The sequence below is a fragment of the Cetorhinus maximus genome, chromosome 15, assembly GCF_964194155.1.
Source record: "Cetorhinus maximus chromosome 15, sCetMax3.hap1.1, whole genome shotgun sequence".
NCBI classification, from domain to species: Eukaryota; Metazoa; Chordata; class Chondrichthyes; order Lamniformes; family Cetorhinidae; genus Cetorhinus; species Cetorhinus maximus.
Genome location: NC_135893.1, coordinates 49,693,620 through 49,707,425, shown reverse-complemented (window position 1 = coordinate 49,707,425; position 13,806 = coordinate 49,693,620). Strand labels below are relative to the sequence as shown.

Below are 13,806 nucleotides of genomic sequence, written 5' to 3'. Positions count from 1 at the left end.
AGGGTGAGGTGCTATTTTCATGAAGCTAACGGCAGAGCAATGCAAATCGGCCAGCTAACTGTGGCGAATCACAATTCATGGGACACCTTTTATATTGGCGTACGTTGTTCACACGCCCATTATGCTTTTAGAAAATTCTAGCCCAACCCAATAATAAAAACCTGACCTGACCTCAAAGTGTAGAATAAAGGACCCAGTTGGTTTTTGAATTCATTAAGTCTCCTACCCCCACTGATTGTTTGCTCTGCTTGTTGAGAACAAGCCAAGCTTCTATCTTCACGACATGTCTGACAGCACAGACTGCCTACCCTGTGAAAATCATGGAATGAAAATCAAACTGCTTCAAACACAGGTGGGCGATCAGCTTTCCTGGATGGTCAGCCATGTGATGAAGATGAAGACTTACCTCGGTACTTCTATGAATGGAGTGGTCCTACTATTTAACACCGCAACAGTACAACTTTCAGACCAGACCGAGTAGGATACCTTATGATTATAGGTTGTAATCTGAGTGCAGTGAAATTCATGTTGCACTTGGAGTTTATATGTTTCTGTAGGGCTTGTCTCCCTCTTAATTTTCTGAGCCATGTTGCACTCATGCCGAAGATTCAGAGCATCACCTTGTTAAAATGGAAGAGAAATAAATACATATATGTTAGTAAAAATGTTAAAACTAGTCTTCCTGATTGCCCAGATTGGTTGAGTTTCATTTGAAAACACACCTATGTTTCACTGACATGGGCATGATCAACTTTCTGTTGGGAGGCTGTACATTGATAACATCTACAAGCAGGCCCCAAAAATCTTGTGTTGTGATCCCCGAATGAAATCGGAGGAATAATTTACATTTCAATACTTTTAAAATTCCAACTGAAAGTGACTCTTCCCCATTATCTGAAGGGGGGAATGGTTCAGCCTATATAGGCCTATATTGGTCAAGGTGAAGCTTAAAAGAATACTGGATCAATGCCTGACAAAAATCTGACTGTGTTCTTTTTCTATGAATATCAATTATTTTGCACCAACATTTTATCCCTTAAGGTAGAATTCTGGATTTAAAGGAGTTTTGGATTTCAATCAGAGGGAACTTAAAACAATCACTGGGGAAAAGGTACCAGTAAAACTAGAGCTAAAGGCTGACAAGTCCCATGGACCTGATGGCCTGCATCCTAGGATCTTAATAGAAGGGGCTGCAGAGATAGTAGATGCATTGGTTGCGATCGTCCAAAATTCCCTAGATTCTGGAAAGGGCCCAGTGGATTGGAAAATCGCAAATGTGACACTTCTATTCAAGAAAGGAAGGGGACAGAAAGCAGGAACCTTAAGGCAAGTTAGATTAAATCTTGCCATAGGGCGAATGCTAGGATCTATTGTTAAGGAGGTAATAGAAAATTTAGAAAACATTTAGAAAATCATAATATCAATCAGGCAGAGTCAACATGGATTTGTGAAAGGGAAATCACGTTTGACTAATTTATTAAAGAAACAAGCAAGGTGGAGGATAAAGGGGAACCTGTAGATGTGGTGTATTTGGATTTCCAAAAGGCATTTAGTGAGGTGCTACATCAAAGGTTACTTCACAAAATAAGAGTTCATGGTGTATGCAGTAGCACGTTCAGAGGATTGACAGGAAACAGAGAATAGGGATAAATGATGGATCGTATTCAGGTTGGAAAACTGTAACCAGTGGAGTGCCACAGGGATCAGTGCTGGGTTCTCAACTATTTATGATCCATTTTAATGACTTGCAAGAAGATACCAAATGTATGGTAACTAAGTTTGCTGATGACATAAAACTAGGTAGGAAAGTAAATTGTCAAGAGGACATAAAGAGTGTACAAAAGGATTTAGATTGGTTAAGTGAGTGGGCAAAAATTTGGCAGATGGAGTATAATGTGGGAAAATATGAACTTGTCCACTTTGGCAGGAAGACTAGAATAGCAGTATATTATTTAAATGGAGAGAGAGTACAGAATGCTGCGGTACAGAGGGAACTGGGTGTCCTGATATGTGAATCACAACAAGGTACAAGCAGGTGATGAGGAAGGCAAATGGAATGTTGTCATTAATTGCAAAGTGAATAGAATATAAAAGTAGGGATGTTTTGCTACAGTTATTACAAGTCATTGGTGAGACCACATCTGGAGTACTGTGTACAGTTTTAGTCTCCTTACTTAAGAAAAGATATAACGGAATTGGAAGCAGTTGAGAGAAGGTTCACTCAATTGATTCCTGGGATAGGGTATTGTCTTATGAGGAAAGGTTGAGCAAGTTCTGCCTATATCTATTACAATTTAGAAGAATGAGAGGTGATCTGATTGAAACATGCAGGATCCTGAGGGGACTTGACAGGGTGAATGCTGAAAGGGTATTTCCCCTTGTGAGGGAGTAGAGAATGAGGGGACAGTTTAAAAATTAGGGGTGGAATCATCCCAGATTTGCACTGTGTGGTAGCGGTGTGAAAAAAGACGTTTTGCGGGTTTTTGTGCCGTATCGTTCCCTTTCCAGTGTGTACCACCTCATTAATAATGCATCACGGGAATCACGCCGAATCGCTGGCAGGCAGGCTCAGATTTGCCCACCACACAGTGACCTCTCCGCTTCCTCGTTCCAGGCGCCATATTTAAAGCGCGCCAGAGCACAGCCTACCTCATGTCTACAGACTAGGACTGCTCCAGGCGACAGATGGCCCCGAAAGCCAGGCAGCAGCCCCCAGATTTAGTGATGCATCTGGGGCACCTGCTGGACACAATGCAAGGCCACCGCAATGTCCTCTACTCCGGCTCTGGCTGCAGGAGGTCAACCAGGGTCACCAATCCTGCCTGAGAGGCGGTCAGCACCACTGGAGCACAGAGGAGGTCAGCCATCCAGTGCAGGAAGAGGATGAACGATATCATCCATTCTGCCAGGGTAAGTCAACCGCCTCATCACTCTCAACTCTCACACTCAAAAACCCATTAGACATCCACAGGGATCTCACAGCTCAAGAGACAACACCACTAACTCTCACACACACCCTCACATCTCCATCAGGCTCATATTCTCTGGAGCTCACATCCTCATCCCGTCCATGGCTCCACTCACCACACAAACATTCCACACAGTCCCATGCATCCTGCTCACACTCTCTCCATCTGTTGTCATGCTGGAGAAACTGGCTCACGACTGCAGGACCAGGGGTGGAGTGGTCCACATTAGGCCCCTCACTCACTTTGAGGAGTGTGCCATCGTGCTGACTGGTGAGGACGTGGACCCTGCCTGCGGTGATGGTGAGGTCGGCGGCGAACATCCATGACAGGATCCTGCACCACATCATCCCTCTCTCAACCCAACCAAGTGCTCTCTCTCGTGTTTTTGACTCTTCTGCCATGCACTAATTATCACCACTTTGGGTCACAGGGAGCTCTGCCAAGTGACCGACACCCTCAGCCAGCCAGTCCCTCAACTCCATCCAGGTCCTCACCTCCAGCTAAGAAGACGCCCCCTCCATTGAAGAGCTGGAAATAAGCAGCCAGGAAGACCCGTTACAGCGCTTACCCACACCCTCCACCAGCACGGAGACAGACACCTCGGTGGCACCTAGATCTAGAGCAGGCTCGGGTTCACAATCTGATGGTCACTGCACGGACATGTGTCCGCAGCAGGAGGAGGCAGGTTCAGACAAGCTCCCCGGCACTCGGAGGACTGCTGGGGAAGAGGCATCTGTGGGGTCCGGATCAGATGACGAGCCTCTGGATTTGGCCTTCCAACTCATCGTGGAGAGTCAGTAGAAGGTGGGAGGACATCACGCAGAGCTGTTGGAAGCCCTCAACAGAGTGGCACGTGAGTTGGAGGAGTGTGCCCGCCTGCTCTCTGATGAAGTGGTGCCCACATGTGCGTGTATGGGAAGGATGGCGGACACCATGGAGATCCTAGTCCAGCTGAACGTGGAGATGTGCACAGACCTGTACTCCATCGTGGGAGCCATGGGTGAGTTCCTGTAGAGTCAATGCAAGGGGGAAGCGGCACCTCGACGCCTCTCCAGCTGCTCCTTCTTCTCAAGGAGTCAGGCTGGGCCCCTGGGCACCCAAAGGGAGGAGGCGCAGCAGCTGGTCACCCCTGGGTCATCCACTCAGGAATCTCAGACGCTGCCCTCTCCCTCCGAGTCCCCTTTGCCTGTGACCCCCTCAACCTCGTCCTCTGTCACTGCAGAGGGAGCAGTTGGCCCACAGGAGGACAGCCAAAGCAAGCCAGGGCCCTCAAGGCCTCGGCTCTCCAGAAGACCCACGCCAAAGTCACGAGAGGCAACAGCGCCAACCATTGCACAGGCTGTCTCCACCCCTGCTGCGGATGTCAGGGCAGCACCTAGAAGAAGTTGTAGGCCTAGAAAAATTAAGAAGTTCTGATCACAAATGGTTGCATGGGTGAACAGGCCTTGTCACTTTATATGACCTGAAAATATATTCATTTTCACTGAATAATGTGTAAAGTTGCCTTGCAGCTTCATTGACAGGCTTCGCTAGGCCTCCCCGTGCATTCCTCCTCTTTCGCCCCCCACCACAAGCAGTTCAGCTGGACGACGAGTGATTCTGGAGGGAGAAGTGTGCGTGTGGCAGGGCCTTTCCAAGCCTCATGCAAGTACTCTCGCAGAGACGCAGAGCCTTTATCTGTCACAGTCATCTCAATGTCCCGAGCATTTTCAATGCTGCCTGCTGGGGCTCTCTTTAATTGTCCATCTGAGCTGACCTGCATCTCCGCCCACCCACTGATCACACTCCCATGCAGCATCTGTGCCCGTCCAAGATGAGGCTCCTCTCACTTTCGATTTAAAAACCATGTTTGTATCAAGTTTTTAATCAGCTCCCCAGTCCTTTCCCCTCCCGCAGTCACCCACGTCCTTTCCCCCACCACTGTAAACCCCCCGGCATTACCTTCCACCTCCCCACCGTCACCCACCAACCAGAAACGTTGTTTTTCCAGGATGTCCAGGTGAACGTGCACATTCCCTACCTCCTGGAGAATCCCACCCCCGTCCACACTGACCTCCCTGACCTCCTCCTTCCCACTCCCAGGGACTGTGTCTGCCTCTGCGTCCTTTCTGCTGTTACTGACACACCCTCGCTCTCCCACCCTACCTGCTTCCTCTCATACTCACCATTCCCTCCTAACATACGCACCCTCAGCTCATTCCCCAGGAGGCAGCCATTGACTCCACAGACCCCTGCCTTGCACGTTCACCTGGACATCCCCCCCTCGACCCTTACGCCCTCCTCCCGCCGGACACCTTACCCCTTCCGAACTCCCTTCCTTACGCCTTCCTCCCGCCCTTACACCCACCTCCCTACTTGCAGCATTCTCCACCATTACACCCTCCTCCCCTGGTAGTCACTCCTCCCCTTGTACTTCCTCCACCCCCTGACACCCTCCTTCCCCCTCCCAACCTCACTCACCCCCCAATACCTTAGCATCCGCCCCACAACCTCACCCTTCCCAGGACAACTTCCTCTCCCACTCACACATAGACCTTTCTCTTCCCCCCATCCCTCTCCCACATCTTACCGATCATCTGTAGCAGCCCATGGCCAAGACCGTGATGTTCTGAAGGAGGCCTGAGACATCAATGGAGATCTCCAACCTTCCGTGAGCTGCCATGTCCATGAGAATCTACCCAGCATGCAATGCACGTATCCCTCCAGGGTCCAGTACCTGTAGGGCTCCAGCATCATCTTCACCTCAGATGTCCGTGGTCAGAGCAAGGCCCGACGGTAAGTCACACTTGTCCAGATGTGTTCTGGGCCGGTGTGTTTTCCCGCTAACGTAATAGTAAATCTGGCATGGTGGGGAATGATTCCGGTTGGGCCTTACTTTGCATTCCATTCGTAGGATTCAAACGGTGTTCACGCCAGCCTCCAGTGGGATTCACAGTCCACCATGGTGGACACCGTCAGATGATCCCATCCCGCTGGGATTTCACGCCAGCAGGAAACTGATTTCTGCCCCTCACACCGAATTCTCCCCCCTACACCTGCCATTATGCCCGCCGCCAACAGGACCAGACCATCTCGCCCTAGGAGTCTCCCATTTAAGGTGGAGATGAGGAGAATTTTTTGCTCTTAGAGGGTTGTTAGTCTGTGGAATTCTCTTTGATAGAGAATGGAAGCTGGGTCATTGAATATATTCAAGACTGTGTTAGACAGAGTTTTGGTCTGATGAGTCACGGGTTATGGGGGACAGACAGAAAAGTGAAGTTGAGACCACAATCAGTTCAGCCATGATCTTATTGAATGGTGGAGCAGGCGCGAGGGGCTGAATGGCCTACTCCTGCTCCTGATTCTGAAAGAAAACTGGATGGGCACTTGAGGAAAATAAAATTGCAGGGCTACAGGAATAGAGTGAGGAATGGGACTGACTGGATTGCTTTCCAGAGAGCCAGCATATATTTGATGGGCCAAATGGCCTCCTTCTGTGTTGTAATGACACTATAGACGCTTTGGTTTAAAGGAGTGTTTCATAAGGTTTTACAATGAACACTAAAGGCAAATGGCCCCTTGGTTTAGTTAATAGATGCATTGGCAACAGTGTTTCTTACCATACAGGTATAGAACCCTAATGGATACCTTCCCTTAGCCAGGCCAGTAGGGAAAAGTTAGCCGGGGATGAAGCTCACTCATCTTTGTTAGAAAGAATGTTAGGTGAAAATGGGGAGAATTTTCACGTCGGCGTGCGGGGGCAGGCCCTGCACACCAATGCGTAAAATGACGCAGGGTGACATCGGGTGTGTGTCTGCTGAACTGTCAAAGACCTGTTAAGGCCATTTAAAAACTGATTATCATTATCAATGCTGCCCATCCAATGTTAAGGTTGGCGGGCAGGCGAAGAGCCCAAGTGGCCTTCACATTTTTCATGAAACTTCATCCATGGGCGGGATGAGGTTTCTTGAAGGTTTTATTAAATTAATAAATAAATTTTGCTCAATTCATAAAAAAGTCCTAGCTCATGTGACACTGTCACATGAGGGGACATGTCTGAATAATTTTAATCTTTCTTTTTTTCAAACTTTCAATCTGAACTTAATCTCCCTGAGGCAGCTCCGTGCCTCAGGGAGATTGCTGCGCTCTTTCGTGCGCACGTACATGAAAGAGCACTGACCCCGACTCTCCCTCCTCCCCCCGCCCGCACAGGTAGCGCTGAGCACTTCTGGGCGCGCGTCATGGTGGGCAGGCCTTAATTGGCCCACCCACGCAAAACGGCGGCGTGGAGCTGATCGCGGGCAGCGATCGGCTCCGCGCCCACCCGCACCCGCTCCCGACTGGCCCACCCAACAGGCAGAAGACTCTGCCCCATAATTCAGGATTAGTTGCAATGCCTACCCCACCTCGCCACAAAATCAGTCCATTGACCAGCACTCACTAGCAGCCAGAGCATGTGGAAATATTCCCTGCCATGACTCAGCTTTCAGGAGAGGCAAGCAGGGGGTATGCAAACAACAGATGGTGGAGGAGGAAGATGTTAATGCAGCCAAAAACAGCTGTGATTTTTGATAAAACATCTGCTTTAAATTGGAGTGTGTGTTCAAGAGAAAATAAACTAACATCAGCAGGAGCATGGGCATGTTAGTTTTATTCTCAACTGGAATTCATAGACCTAATCCAATGATGTCCTTTCTATCACAAAAATCAGAACCTGTTGTTATATCTCCGTCACCCCGTGGTAGATTAGCTTGCAAAAATCATAATATGAACATGACGTTAGCAATCCACCCTATGACAGGCACCGTCAATGTTAATGAGTGAGAAATTTCTAGTCATTAATGTTGAAACATAAAAGCTGTCCTGGTGTAGCTTGCATCATTTGGGTTTCACGTTGGTAGTGGCAGTGGACAAATTGGATAAGATACAGACAGATAGATAAAGAGGAGATACTTAAAAGTTGGCAGTTCTCAAGGTTAAAAAAAAAAATTGTGTGGTCTGGATTGGATACATCCTAGGTTGCTGAAGGAAGTAAGGATGAATATGTGAAAAGGCTCTATGCACAGTCTTCCCATCCGTCTTGAAGTGGTGCTTGAGGATTGGAGGAATGCAAAATTTCCCAGTGTTTAGAAAAGGAGAGAGAGATAAACACACTAACTATAGCCCAATCAGCCCAAGGGTGGTGGTGGGACATCTTTTGGAGACAATAATCCGGGACAAAATTAATTATCACTTGGACAAAGTGTCAGTTAATAAATAAAAGCTGGCAGGGATTTGATAAAGGCAAATTGGTTTCAACTAACCTGATTGGACTTTTTGAGGAAGTAACAGAGAGGCTTGATGAGGGTAGTGTAGCTGATGTGAACATGGACTTTCAAAAGCCTTTTGAGAAAGTATCACACAGTAGACTTGTCAGCAAGACTGAAGCATGAGACAGTGGCTGCGTGGGCACAAAATTGGCTGAGGGACAGACAGGAAGCAGTGGTTAACAGTTGTTTGTCAGGCTTGAGAAAACTGCATAGTGGTGAGCTCCAGGGGCTGGTGTTGGCGCCACTGCTCTTTTTGAACTCTGTAAATGGCCTGGAATTGGATATAGAGGGCATGATTTCAAAGTTTGCAGATGGCTTAAAATTCGGAAATGTAGTAAACAATAAGGAGGATAGTAACAGGAGGACATAGGCTGGCAAATGGGCAAACGCATGGCAGATGAAATTTAATGGAGAGAAGTGTGAAGTGATTGATTCTGATAGCAGGAATGAGAAGCAATATAAACAAAAATGTGGCAATTTTAAAGGGGGTGCAGAAGCAGGCAGTCCAGGGGTATATGTCCACAAGTCTTTGAAGGTGGCAGAACAAGATGAGAAGGCTGTTAAAGAGGTATTCATTTTATAAATAAAGGCATAAAGTACAAAAGCAAAGAGATTATGCTAAACCTTTATAAAGTACTGGTTAGGCCCCAGCTGGATTACTGTGTCCAATTCTGGACACCACACTTTGGGAAGGGCGGCCTTGAAGAGGGGGCAGAGGAGATTTACTATAATGGTACTGGGGATGAGAAACACTTCAATTATATGGAAAGGTTGAAGAAACCGGGGTTGTTCTCCTTGGAGCAGAGAAGCTTTGATACAGGTGATCAAAATCATGAAAGGTTTTCATAGAATAAATAAGGAGAAACTGTTTCCAGTGGCAGAAGGGACGACAGATTCAAAGTAATTGGCAAAAGAACCAGAGGTGACAGGAAGGATAAAAAAAAAACGTCTGCAGCAAGTTGTAATAATGATCTGGAGTACACTGCCTGCAAGAGAGTTTCAAAAGTGAATTGGAGAAATACCCCTGGGGGACAAATTGGCAGGGTTATAGGGAAAGAGTGGGGGGAGTGGGACTAATTTAATGCTCTTTCAAAGAGATGGTGCAGGCTTGATGGGCTGAATTGCCTCCTTTTGTGCTGTATCATGCTATGATTCTATAATGCTAGTTCAACTGTGACTCTGTTTCAAATGTCAAAGTTTCAAAATTTCCCATCCTTAACAAAAACGATGTTAGCAAAGGACCATCGATTCATTCTTGAATAGTGCAATAAAACGTCACCGGCCTTTGCAGATTTGTTAGCAGAGCGAATAGAATAAGGTGCTGCTCACACACACCACTTACAGATGCCAAGGAAGTGTCCGAAATATAAAGGCAGCAATAATGATCGGTCTCTGGGAATTCAAATTATTCGACAATATACTGAGGTTTATAGCAGCTTAGACCTACTCATTTTGGGTAATGAGGGTTTCAGAACTGGGTTTTTCAAAAACCAGTAGCGAATGTGGAGCAGATCAAGGTGTTCATTGCTTGTATTCCCTTATAAACAATATATTACCATGTGTACCTGCTGTTCAATACCTGCCATTTGACTTGCCATACACCATCATTTGCAGCTGTCATCTTACCAAAAAGCCCATATTTTCCCCGTAGTGTGGAGGACCAACTAGTTCCTCTTTGCTGCAAAAAGCCAATTATCTGGCATCCCAGGATGCGCGGAAGATAGGTGTCTGCCTCTATCGTGTATTGCTTTTGTTTCTCATCAACCTTATGCTCCAAATGGACTGCAGAAAGAGAAAAACAAGGACAGGTAAAATGTTACTGCCTTTCCCATGAATGGGAGACAAGTCAGAAGGACTGGGGCTGTGATATGCTGGTTCCCAGCCTAATATTGAAATTCTCACTGCTCTTACTGGGGCTGTCGGGGTGGGGGGCCAGGTCCAACATCCGCCACATATAAGACACTGCTGCCCTGAGAGAGATCTGGTGCAGAAACAGCAGCGGGACATCTTGTGAAACAATGGTCACCATGTGTTCAGGCTGGATCTCTACAGGAAATGGGGCAGACCTTTTTTTTGTTGAAACTGTCGAGTTTGACCCCACCACCATCCTATCTGGCATCGATCCCCATCCCCCTACCCAATCGGTCCCCCACCCCTCCCAAGTCCAGCACGCTACTACTGCAGTATTAAAAAGAGTGAAAACCTACTTGACCTCATCTGCACCAATCTACCTGTCACAGATGCATTTGCCCATGACAGTATTGGTAGGAGTGCACAACCTTTGTGGAGATGAAGTACAGTCTTCACATTGAGGATATGCTCCATCATGTTGTGTGGGCACTACCACCATGCTGCATGGGATAGATTTCGAACAGATTCCTGTTTTTATTTCAGGTTTCCAGCATCCGCAGTATTTTGCTTTTATTATAGACTAGATAGCACATGGAATCATAGCTACTGCTCACGTGGAGGATGAATACCAGCGTGCACTGAGTGGACTGAAGGGCCTGCTGTTTCCATGTTGTAATTCAATCTCTTCATGATCATAAACTTGTATGCTCTGCTGGCGTGATCTGACATAAACTGATGACTGGCCAGACATAGTTAATCTGGTTGAAGTTTATACAGCTCTGTGGTTCGGGTTTTGCAGAAATATGTTATTCTCCTTTGGCCTGCTCCATGTCAGATATAAAAATGACAAGGCACTGACGGAGAGACCAGACAGTCAGGGGTTGCAGTGGAAACCCCAGAGTCAGCACAAGGACCTAATAAATGCTTCCAGTCTGGCGATAAAAGTCAGAAATAAGTAGAGGATGAGGAAAAATAGCCAATTATTCATCACTCTATTCATATCGCATGCTTGTAGTTCTTTTTAATGAGACAGTTATGAACACAAAATACACTTCAATACTCTTCAGTGTCTTGTGTGGAGTAGTATTGTATTAAATTTACAGACCCAGTCGCTCTCCAGTCAACCAGACTAAAACTGATAGCAAAGGAAACAAAGTAAACCTCTAAATTTGGAATAAAAATGGGAAACACTGGAAATGCATGTTAAACAGGTTAACGTTTTGGAATGAACCCATCATAGTGACATGCCCGACAGTAGCAAATTGGTGGGATAGGCTGCCTTGCCGGAAGAGGTCCACATATGTTTTAAAACCGTGCTTGTCTTTGAACTCCTTGTGGATAAGAGGAACAGGAAGGCTTCCCTAAGACCTATACATCCACTAATCTGTGGGCCTCCCCAGCCCTGGTATGCCCTCCGATCTTTGGGGAATCCCAGCCCGACATTCCCATGATCGCTCTGTAAGGGTAGACCCTGACCTGCTGCTCCGACCTCAAGGGATTTCCTCCTCCCACTTACTGCTATGGACCGCTCGCCCAGGTCCTCAGCTGCATCTTCCTGTCACCAGAATCCCCACTCCCACTCACCAGCCAGGGGCTCAATCTGGCCGGGGGAAGGTGAAGACTCTGAAAATATTTATGCAACATCCCCAACCTCACCATGCTCATCGTCGACTGCCAGGCCTGCATGCCCCCTCCCAACCCTGCCACGCCCCCGTAAAATATAGATGCCATTAAGTGTTCCAATCTGTGAGATGTTCAAATGTACCACATAATACACAGAACAACAGTAATTGCACTTCAAACCGTCGTTGATTATGTGAAAAACTTTGACAGGTTTTGATGTGAAAGGCAAGGTATAATTAGGAGTGTTGTTCTCATGACTGTTCCCTGGATGACTGAGTTGTGTTTTAGACTGATATGACGCATCTGTTCCAGCTCCCTGGAGACTGGAAGTGGGCTGAGCAGAAACTTCGCCTTACTCCTGCAGCTAAATAAAGATGACCTCATGTGTTTGAAAATCTAATTCACATTTCCATGTTTATGAAACCACTTATCAGGCATAATACATCCACATACCATCACAATTTGCTGCTTTATTTGCTGATCAGTAGTGATGAGACTATCAAAAGGCCCCCTTAAAAATGGTTAAAAAATGTCTTCTTGGCCTCCACCTATCACTGGCCCCCTATCGAGCCCTACCTGTCTCACCTCCCTCTACCAGCTTATATTTCATCTCATTTCTATATTTCTTAGTTCTGATGAAGGGTCATACGGATTCGAAACGTCAACTGTATCCCTCTCCGCAGATGCTGTCAGACCTGCTGAGTTTTTCCAGGTATTTTTGTTTTTGTTCTAGATTTCCAGCATCCGCAGTATTTTGCTTTTATATAAAAATGTACTGTTTGTGGCATTCATAAAAGCTGAAAAATCAATGCAGAAAACTTCAATGATCATATCTAGAAACTATATTTCAAAATCTCTAGGCCCGAGCTTGTTCTATTAAGTATGCGCTAGATTTTTCAGATTGTACTAACCTGACACAGTAGCTGTTTCTTGCATTACATTGCTGAGTGATACAAAAAATGCAATTTTCTGTCCAGGGACTCTGGTCACATTGCCAGATAGTATTATGGGACTCCCATGCTTTGTGAATTTGGCTTCCAGCTTGGAGAAAAACATCTGCTCCCCATCAAGGCTTTGCAAGCTTGTCCATCCCTAGAAAAAATTACCAGACATAAAAAACCTACGATACTGAAACAGTGTCTTGCCAAATAACTTGCAATGACTACAACTGGACGATTACATTGTGGAAGCAAATTAAGTCACATTTTACAATTATGCAGGCACATCCAAATCTCTGAATCTTTTGGACAGGGGTTAAAGCATGATAAGAGCACATTTTCTACCCTGTTAAATGATTAGACATTTGATAACGTGTTGCAGTACAGTGTGCACCATCGGCAGTTAGTCCATTGTTTTTGGATGCATCTTCACAATTGATAGCTAGGGAGTAATTTTTATCTTCAATTTGGTGGAACAAATCGTTCGTTCTAAAACGTGTTCGCCTGAACTCTACTCCTGTCCCTTTGTAAGAGGCTGGCACTCCGCTCTGCCAGGTTATTGCTAGACCAGAGTTACTACAGAAGCAGCAGGCCTTTCCTAAGTTCTTTCAGCCTGAAGCAGCTGGTGAAGCATGTGCAGCAGTACATCACAGAAATCACTGCAGTCACACTCAAAGAGTTTCAATAATCTTAGAGAAAGGGGCAGCTTTGTTGCATTTGCTAGAAGCCCAAAGGACAGTCAGGTGGGTGGGCGGGTGGGGGTGTGTGTGTGGAGAAATAGAACAGATGCCCATGTGACTAGTGCCACTACTACCTTGTGCATCCATTTGCACAAGTTTCATGAATGGAACTCTTCTCATTCCAGGCGCCAAGAATAAAGGCCAATGACCCCCAGGTCAGAAATCATCCACCCCAAAATGAAACACAAAAGGACACAGAGATAACAGGTTTAAATGCATGGCTGAAAGAGCGATGTGGGAGACAAGGGTTTCAATTAATCCGGCACTGGCACCAGCACTGGTGAAAGAGAATGCTGTTGCATTAAGACACCACTTAAAGCAGGTTGGGACTCCTGGCAAATTGAATCACTGGGATGGTGGTTAAACTAATCAGAGGGAGGGAGGTTTCAAGTAAGAG

At 46.4% G+C, this 13,806-nt stretch overlaps 1 protein-coding gene across 1 annotated transcript in view; it reads right to left on the bottom strand.

The window, feature by feature from the left end:
- LOC144691151 (uncharacterized) overlaps nucleotides 1–13,806 on the bottom strand; it is a 369,111-nt gene that overhangs the window by 173,849 nt on the left and 181,456 nt on the right. The window contains exons 24-26 of the mRNA XM_078559217.1: nucleotides 12,643–12,823; nucleotides 9,884–10,039; nucleotides 487–620 (exon numbers count right to left, since the gene is read on the bottom strand). Coding sequence (XP_078415343.1) covers nucleotides 487–620; nucleotides 9,884–10,039; nucleotides 12,643–12,823 — 471 coding nt within the window. The remainder of the gene's footprint in view (nucleotides 1–486; nucleotides 621–9,883; nucleotides 10,040–12,642; nucleotides 12,824–13,806) is intronic.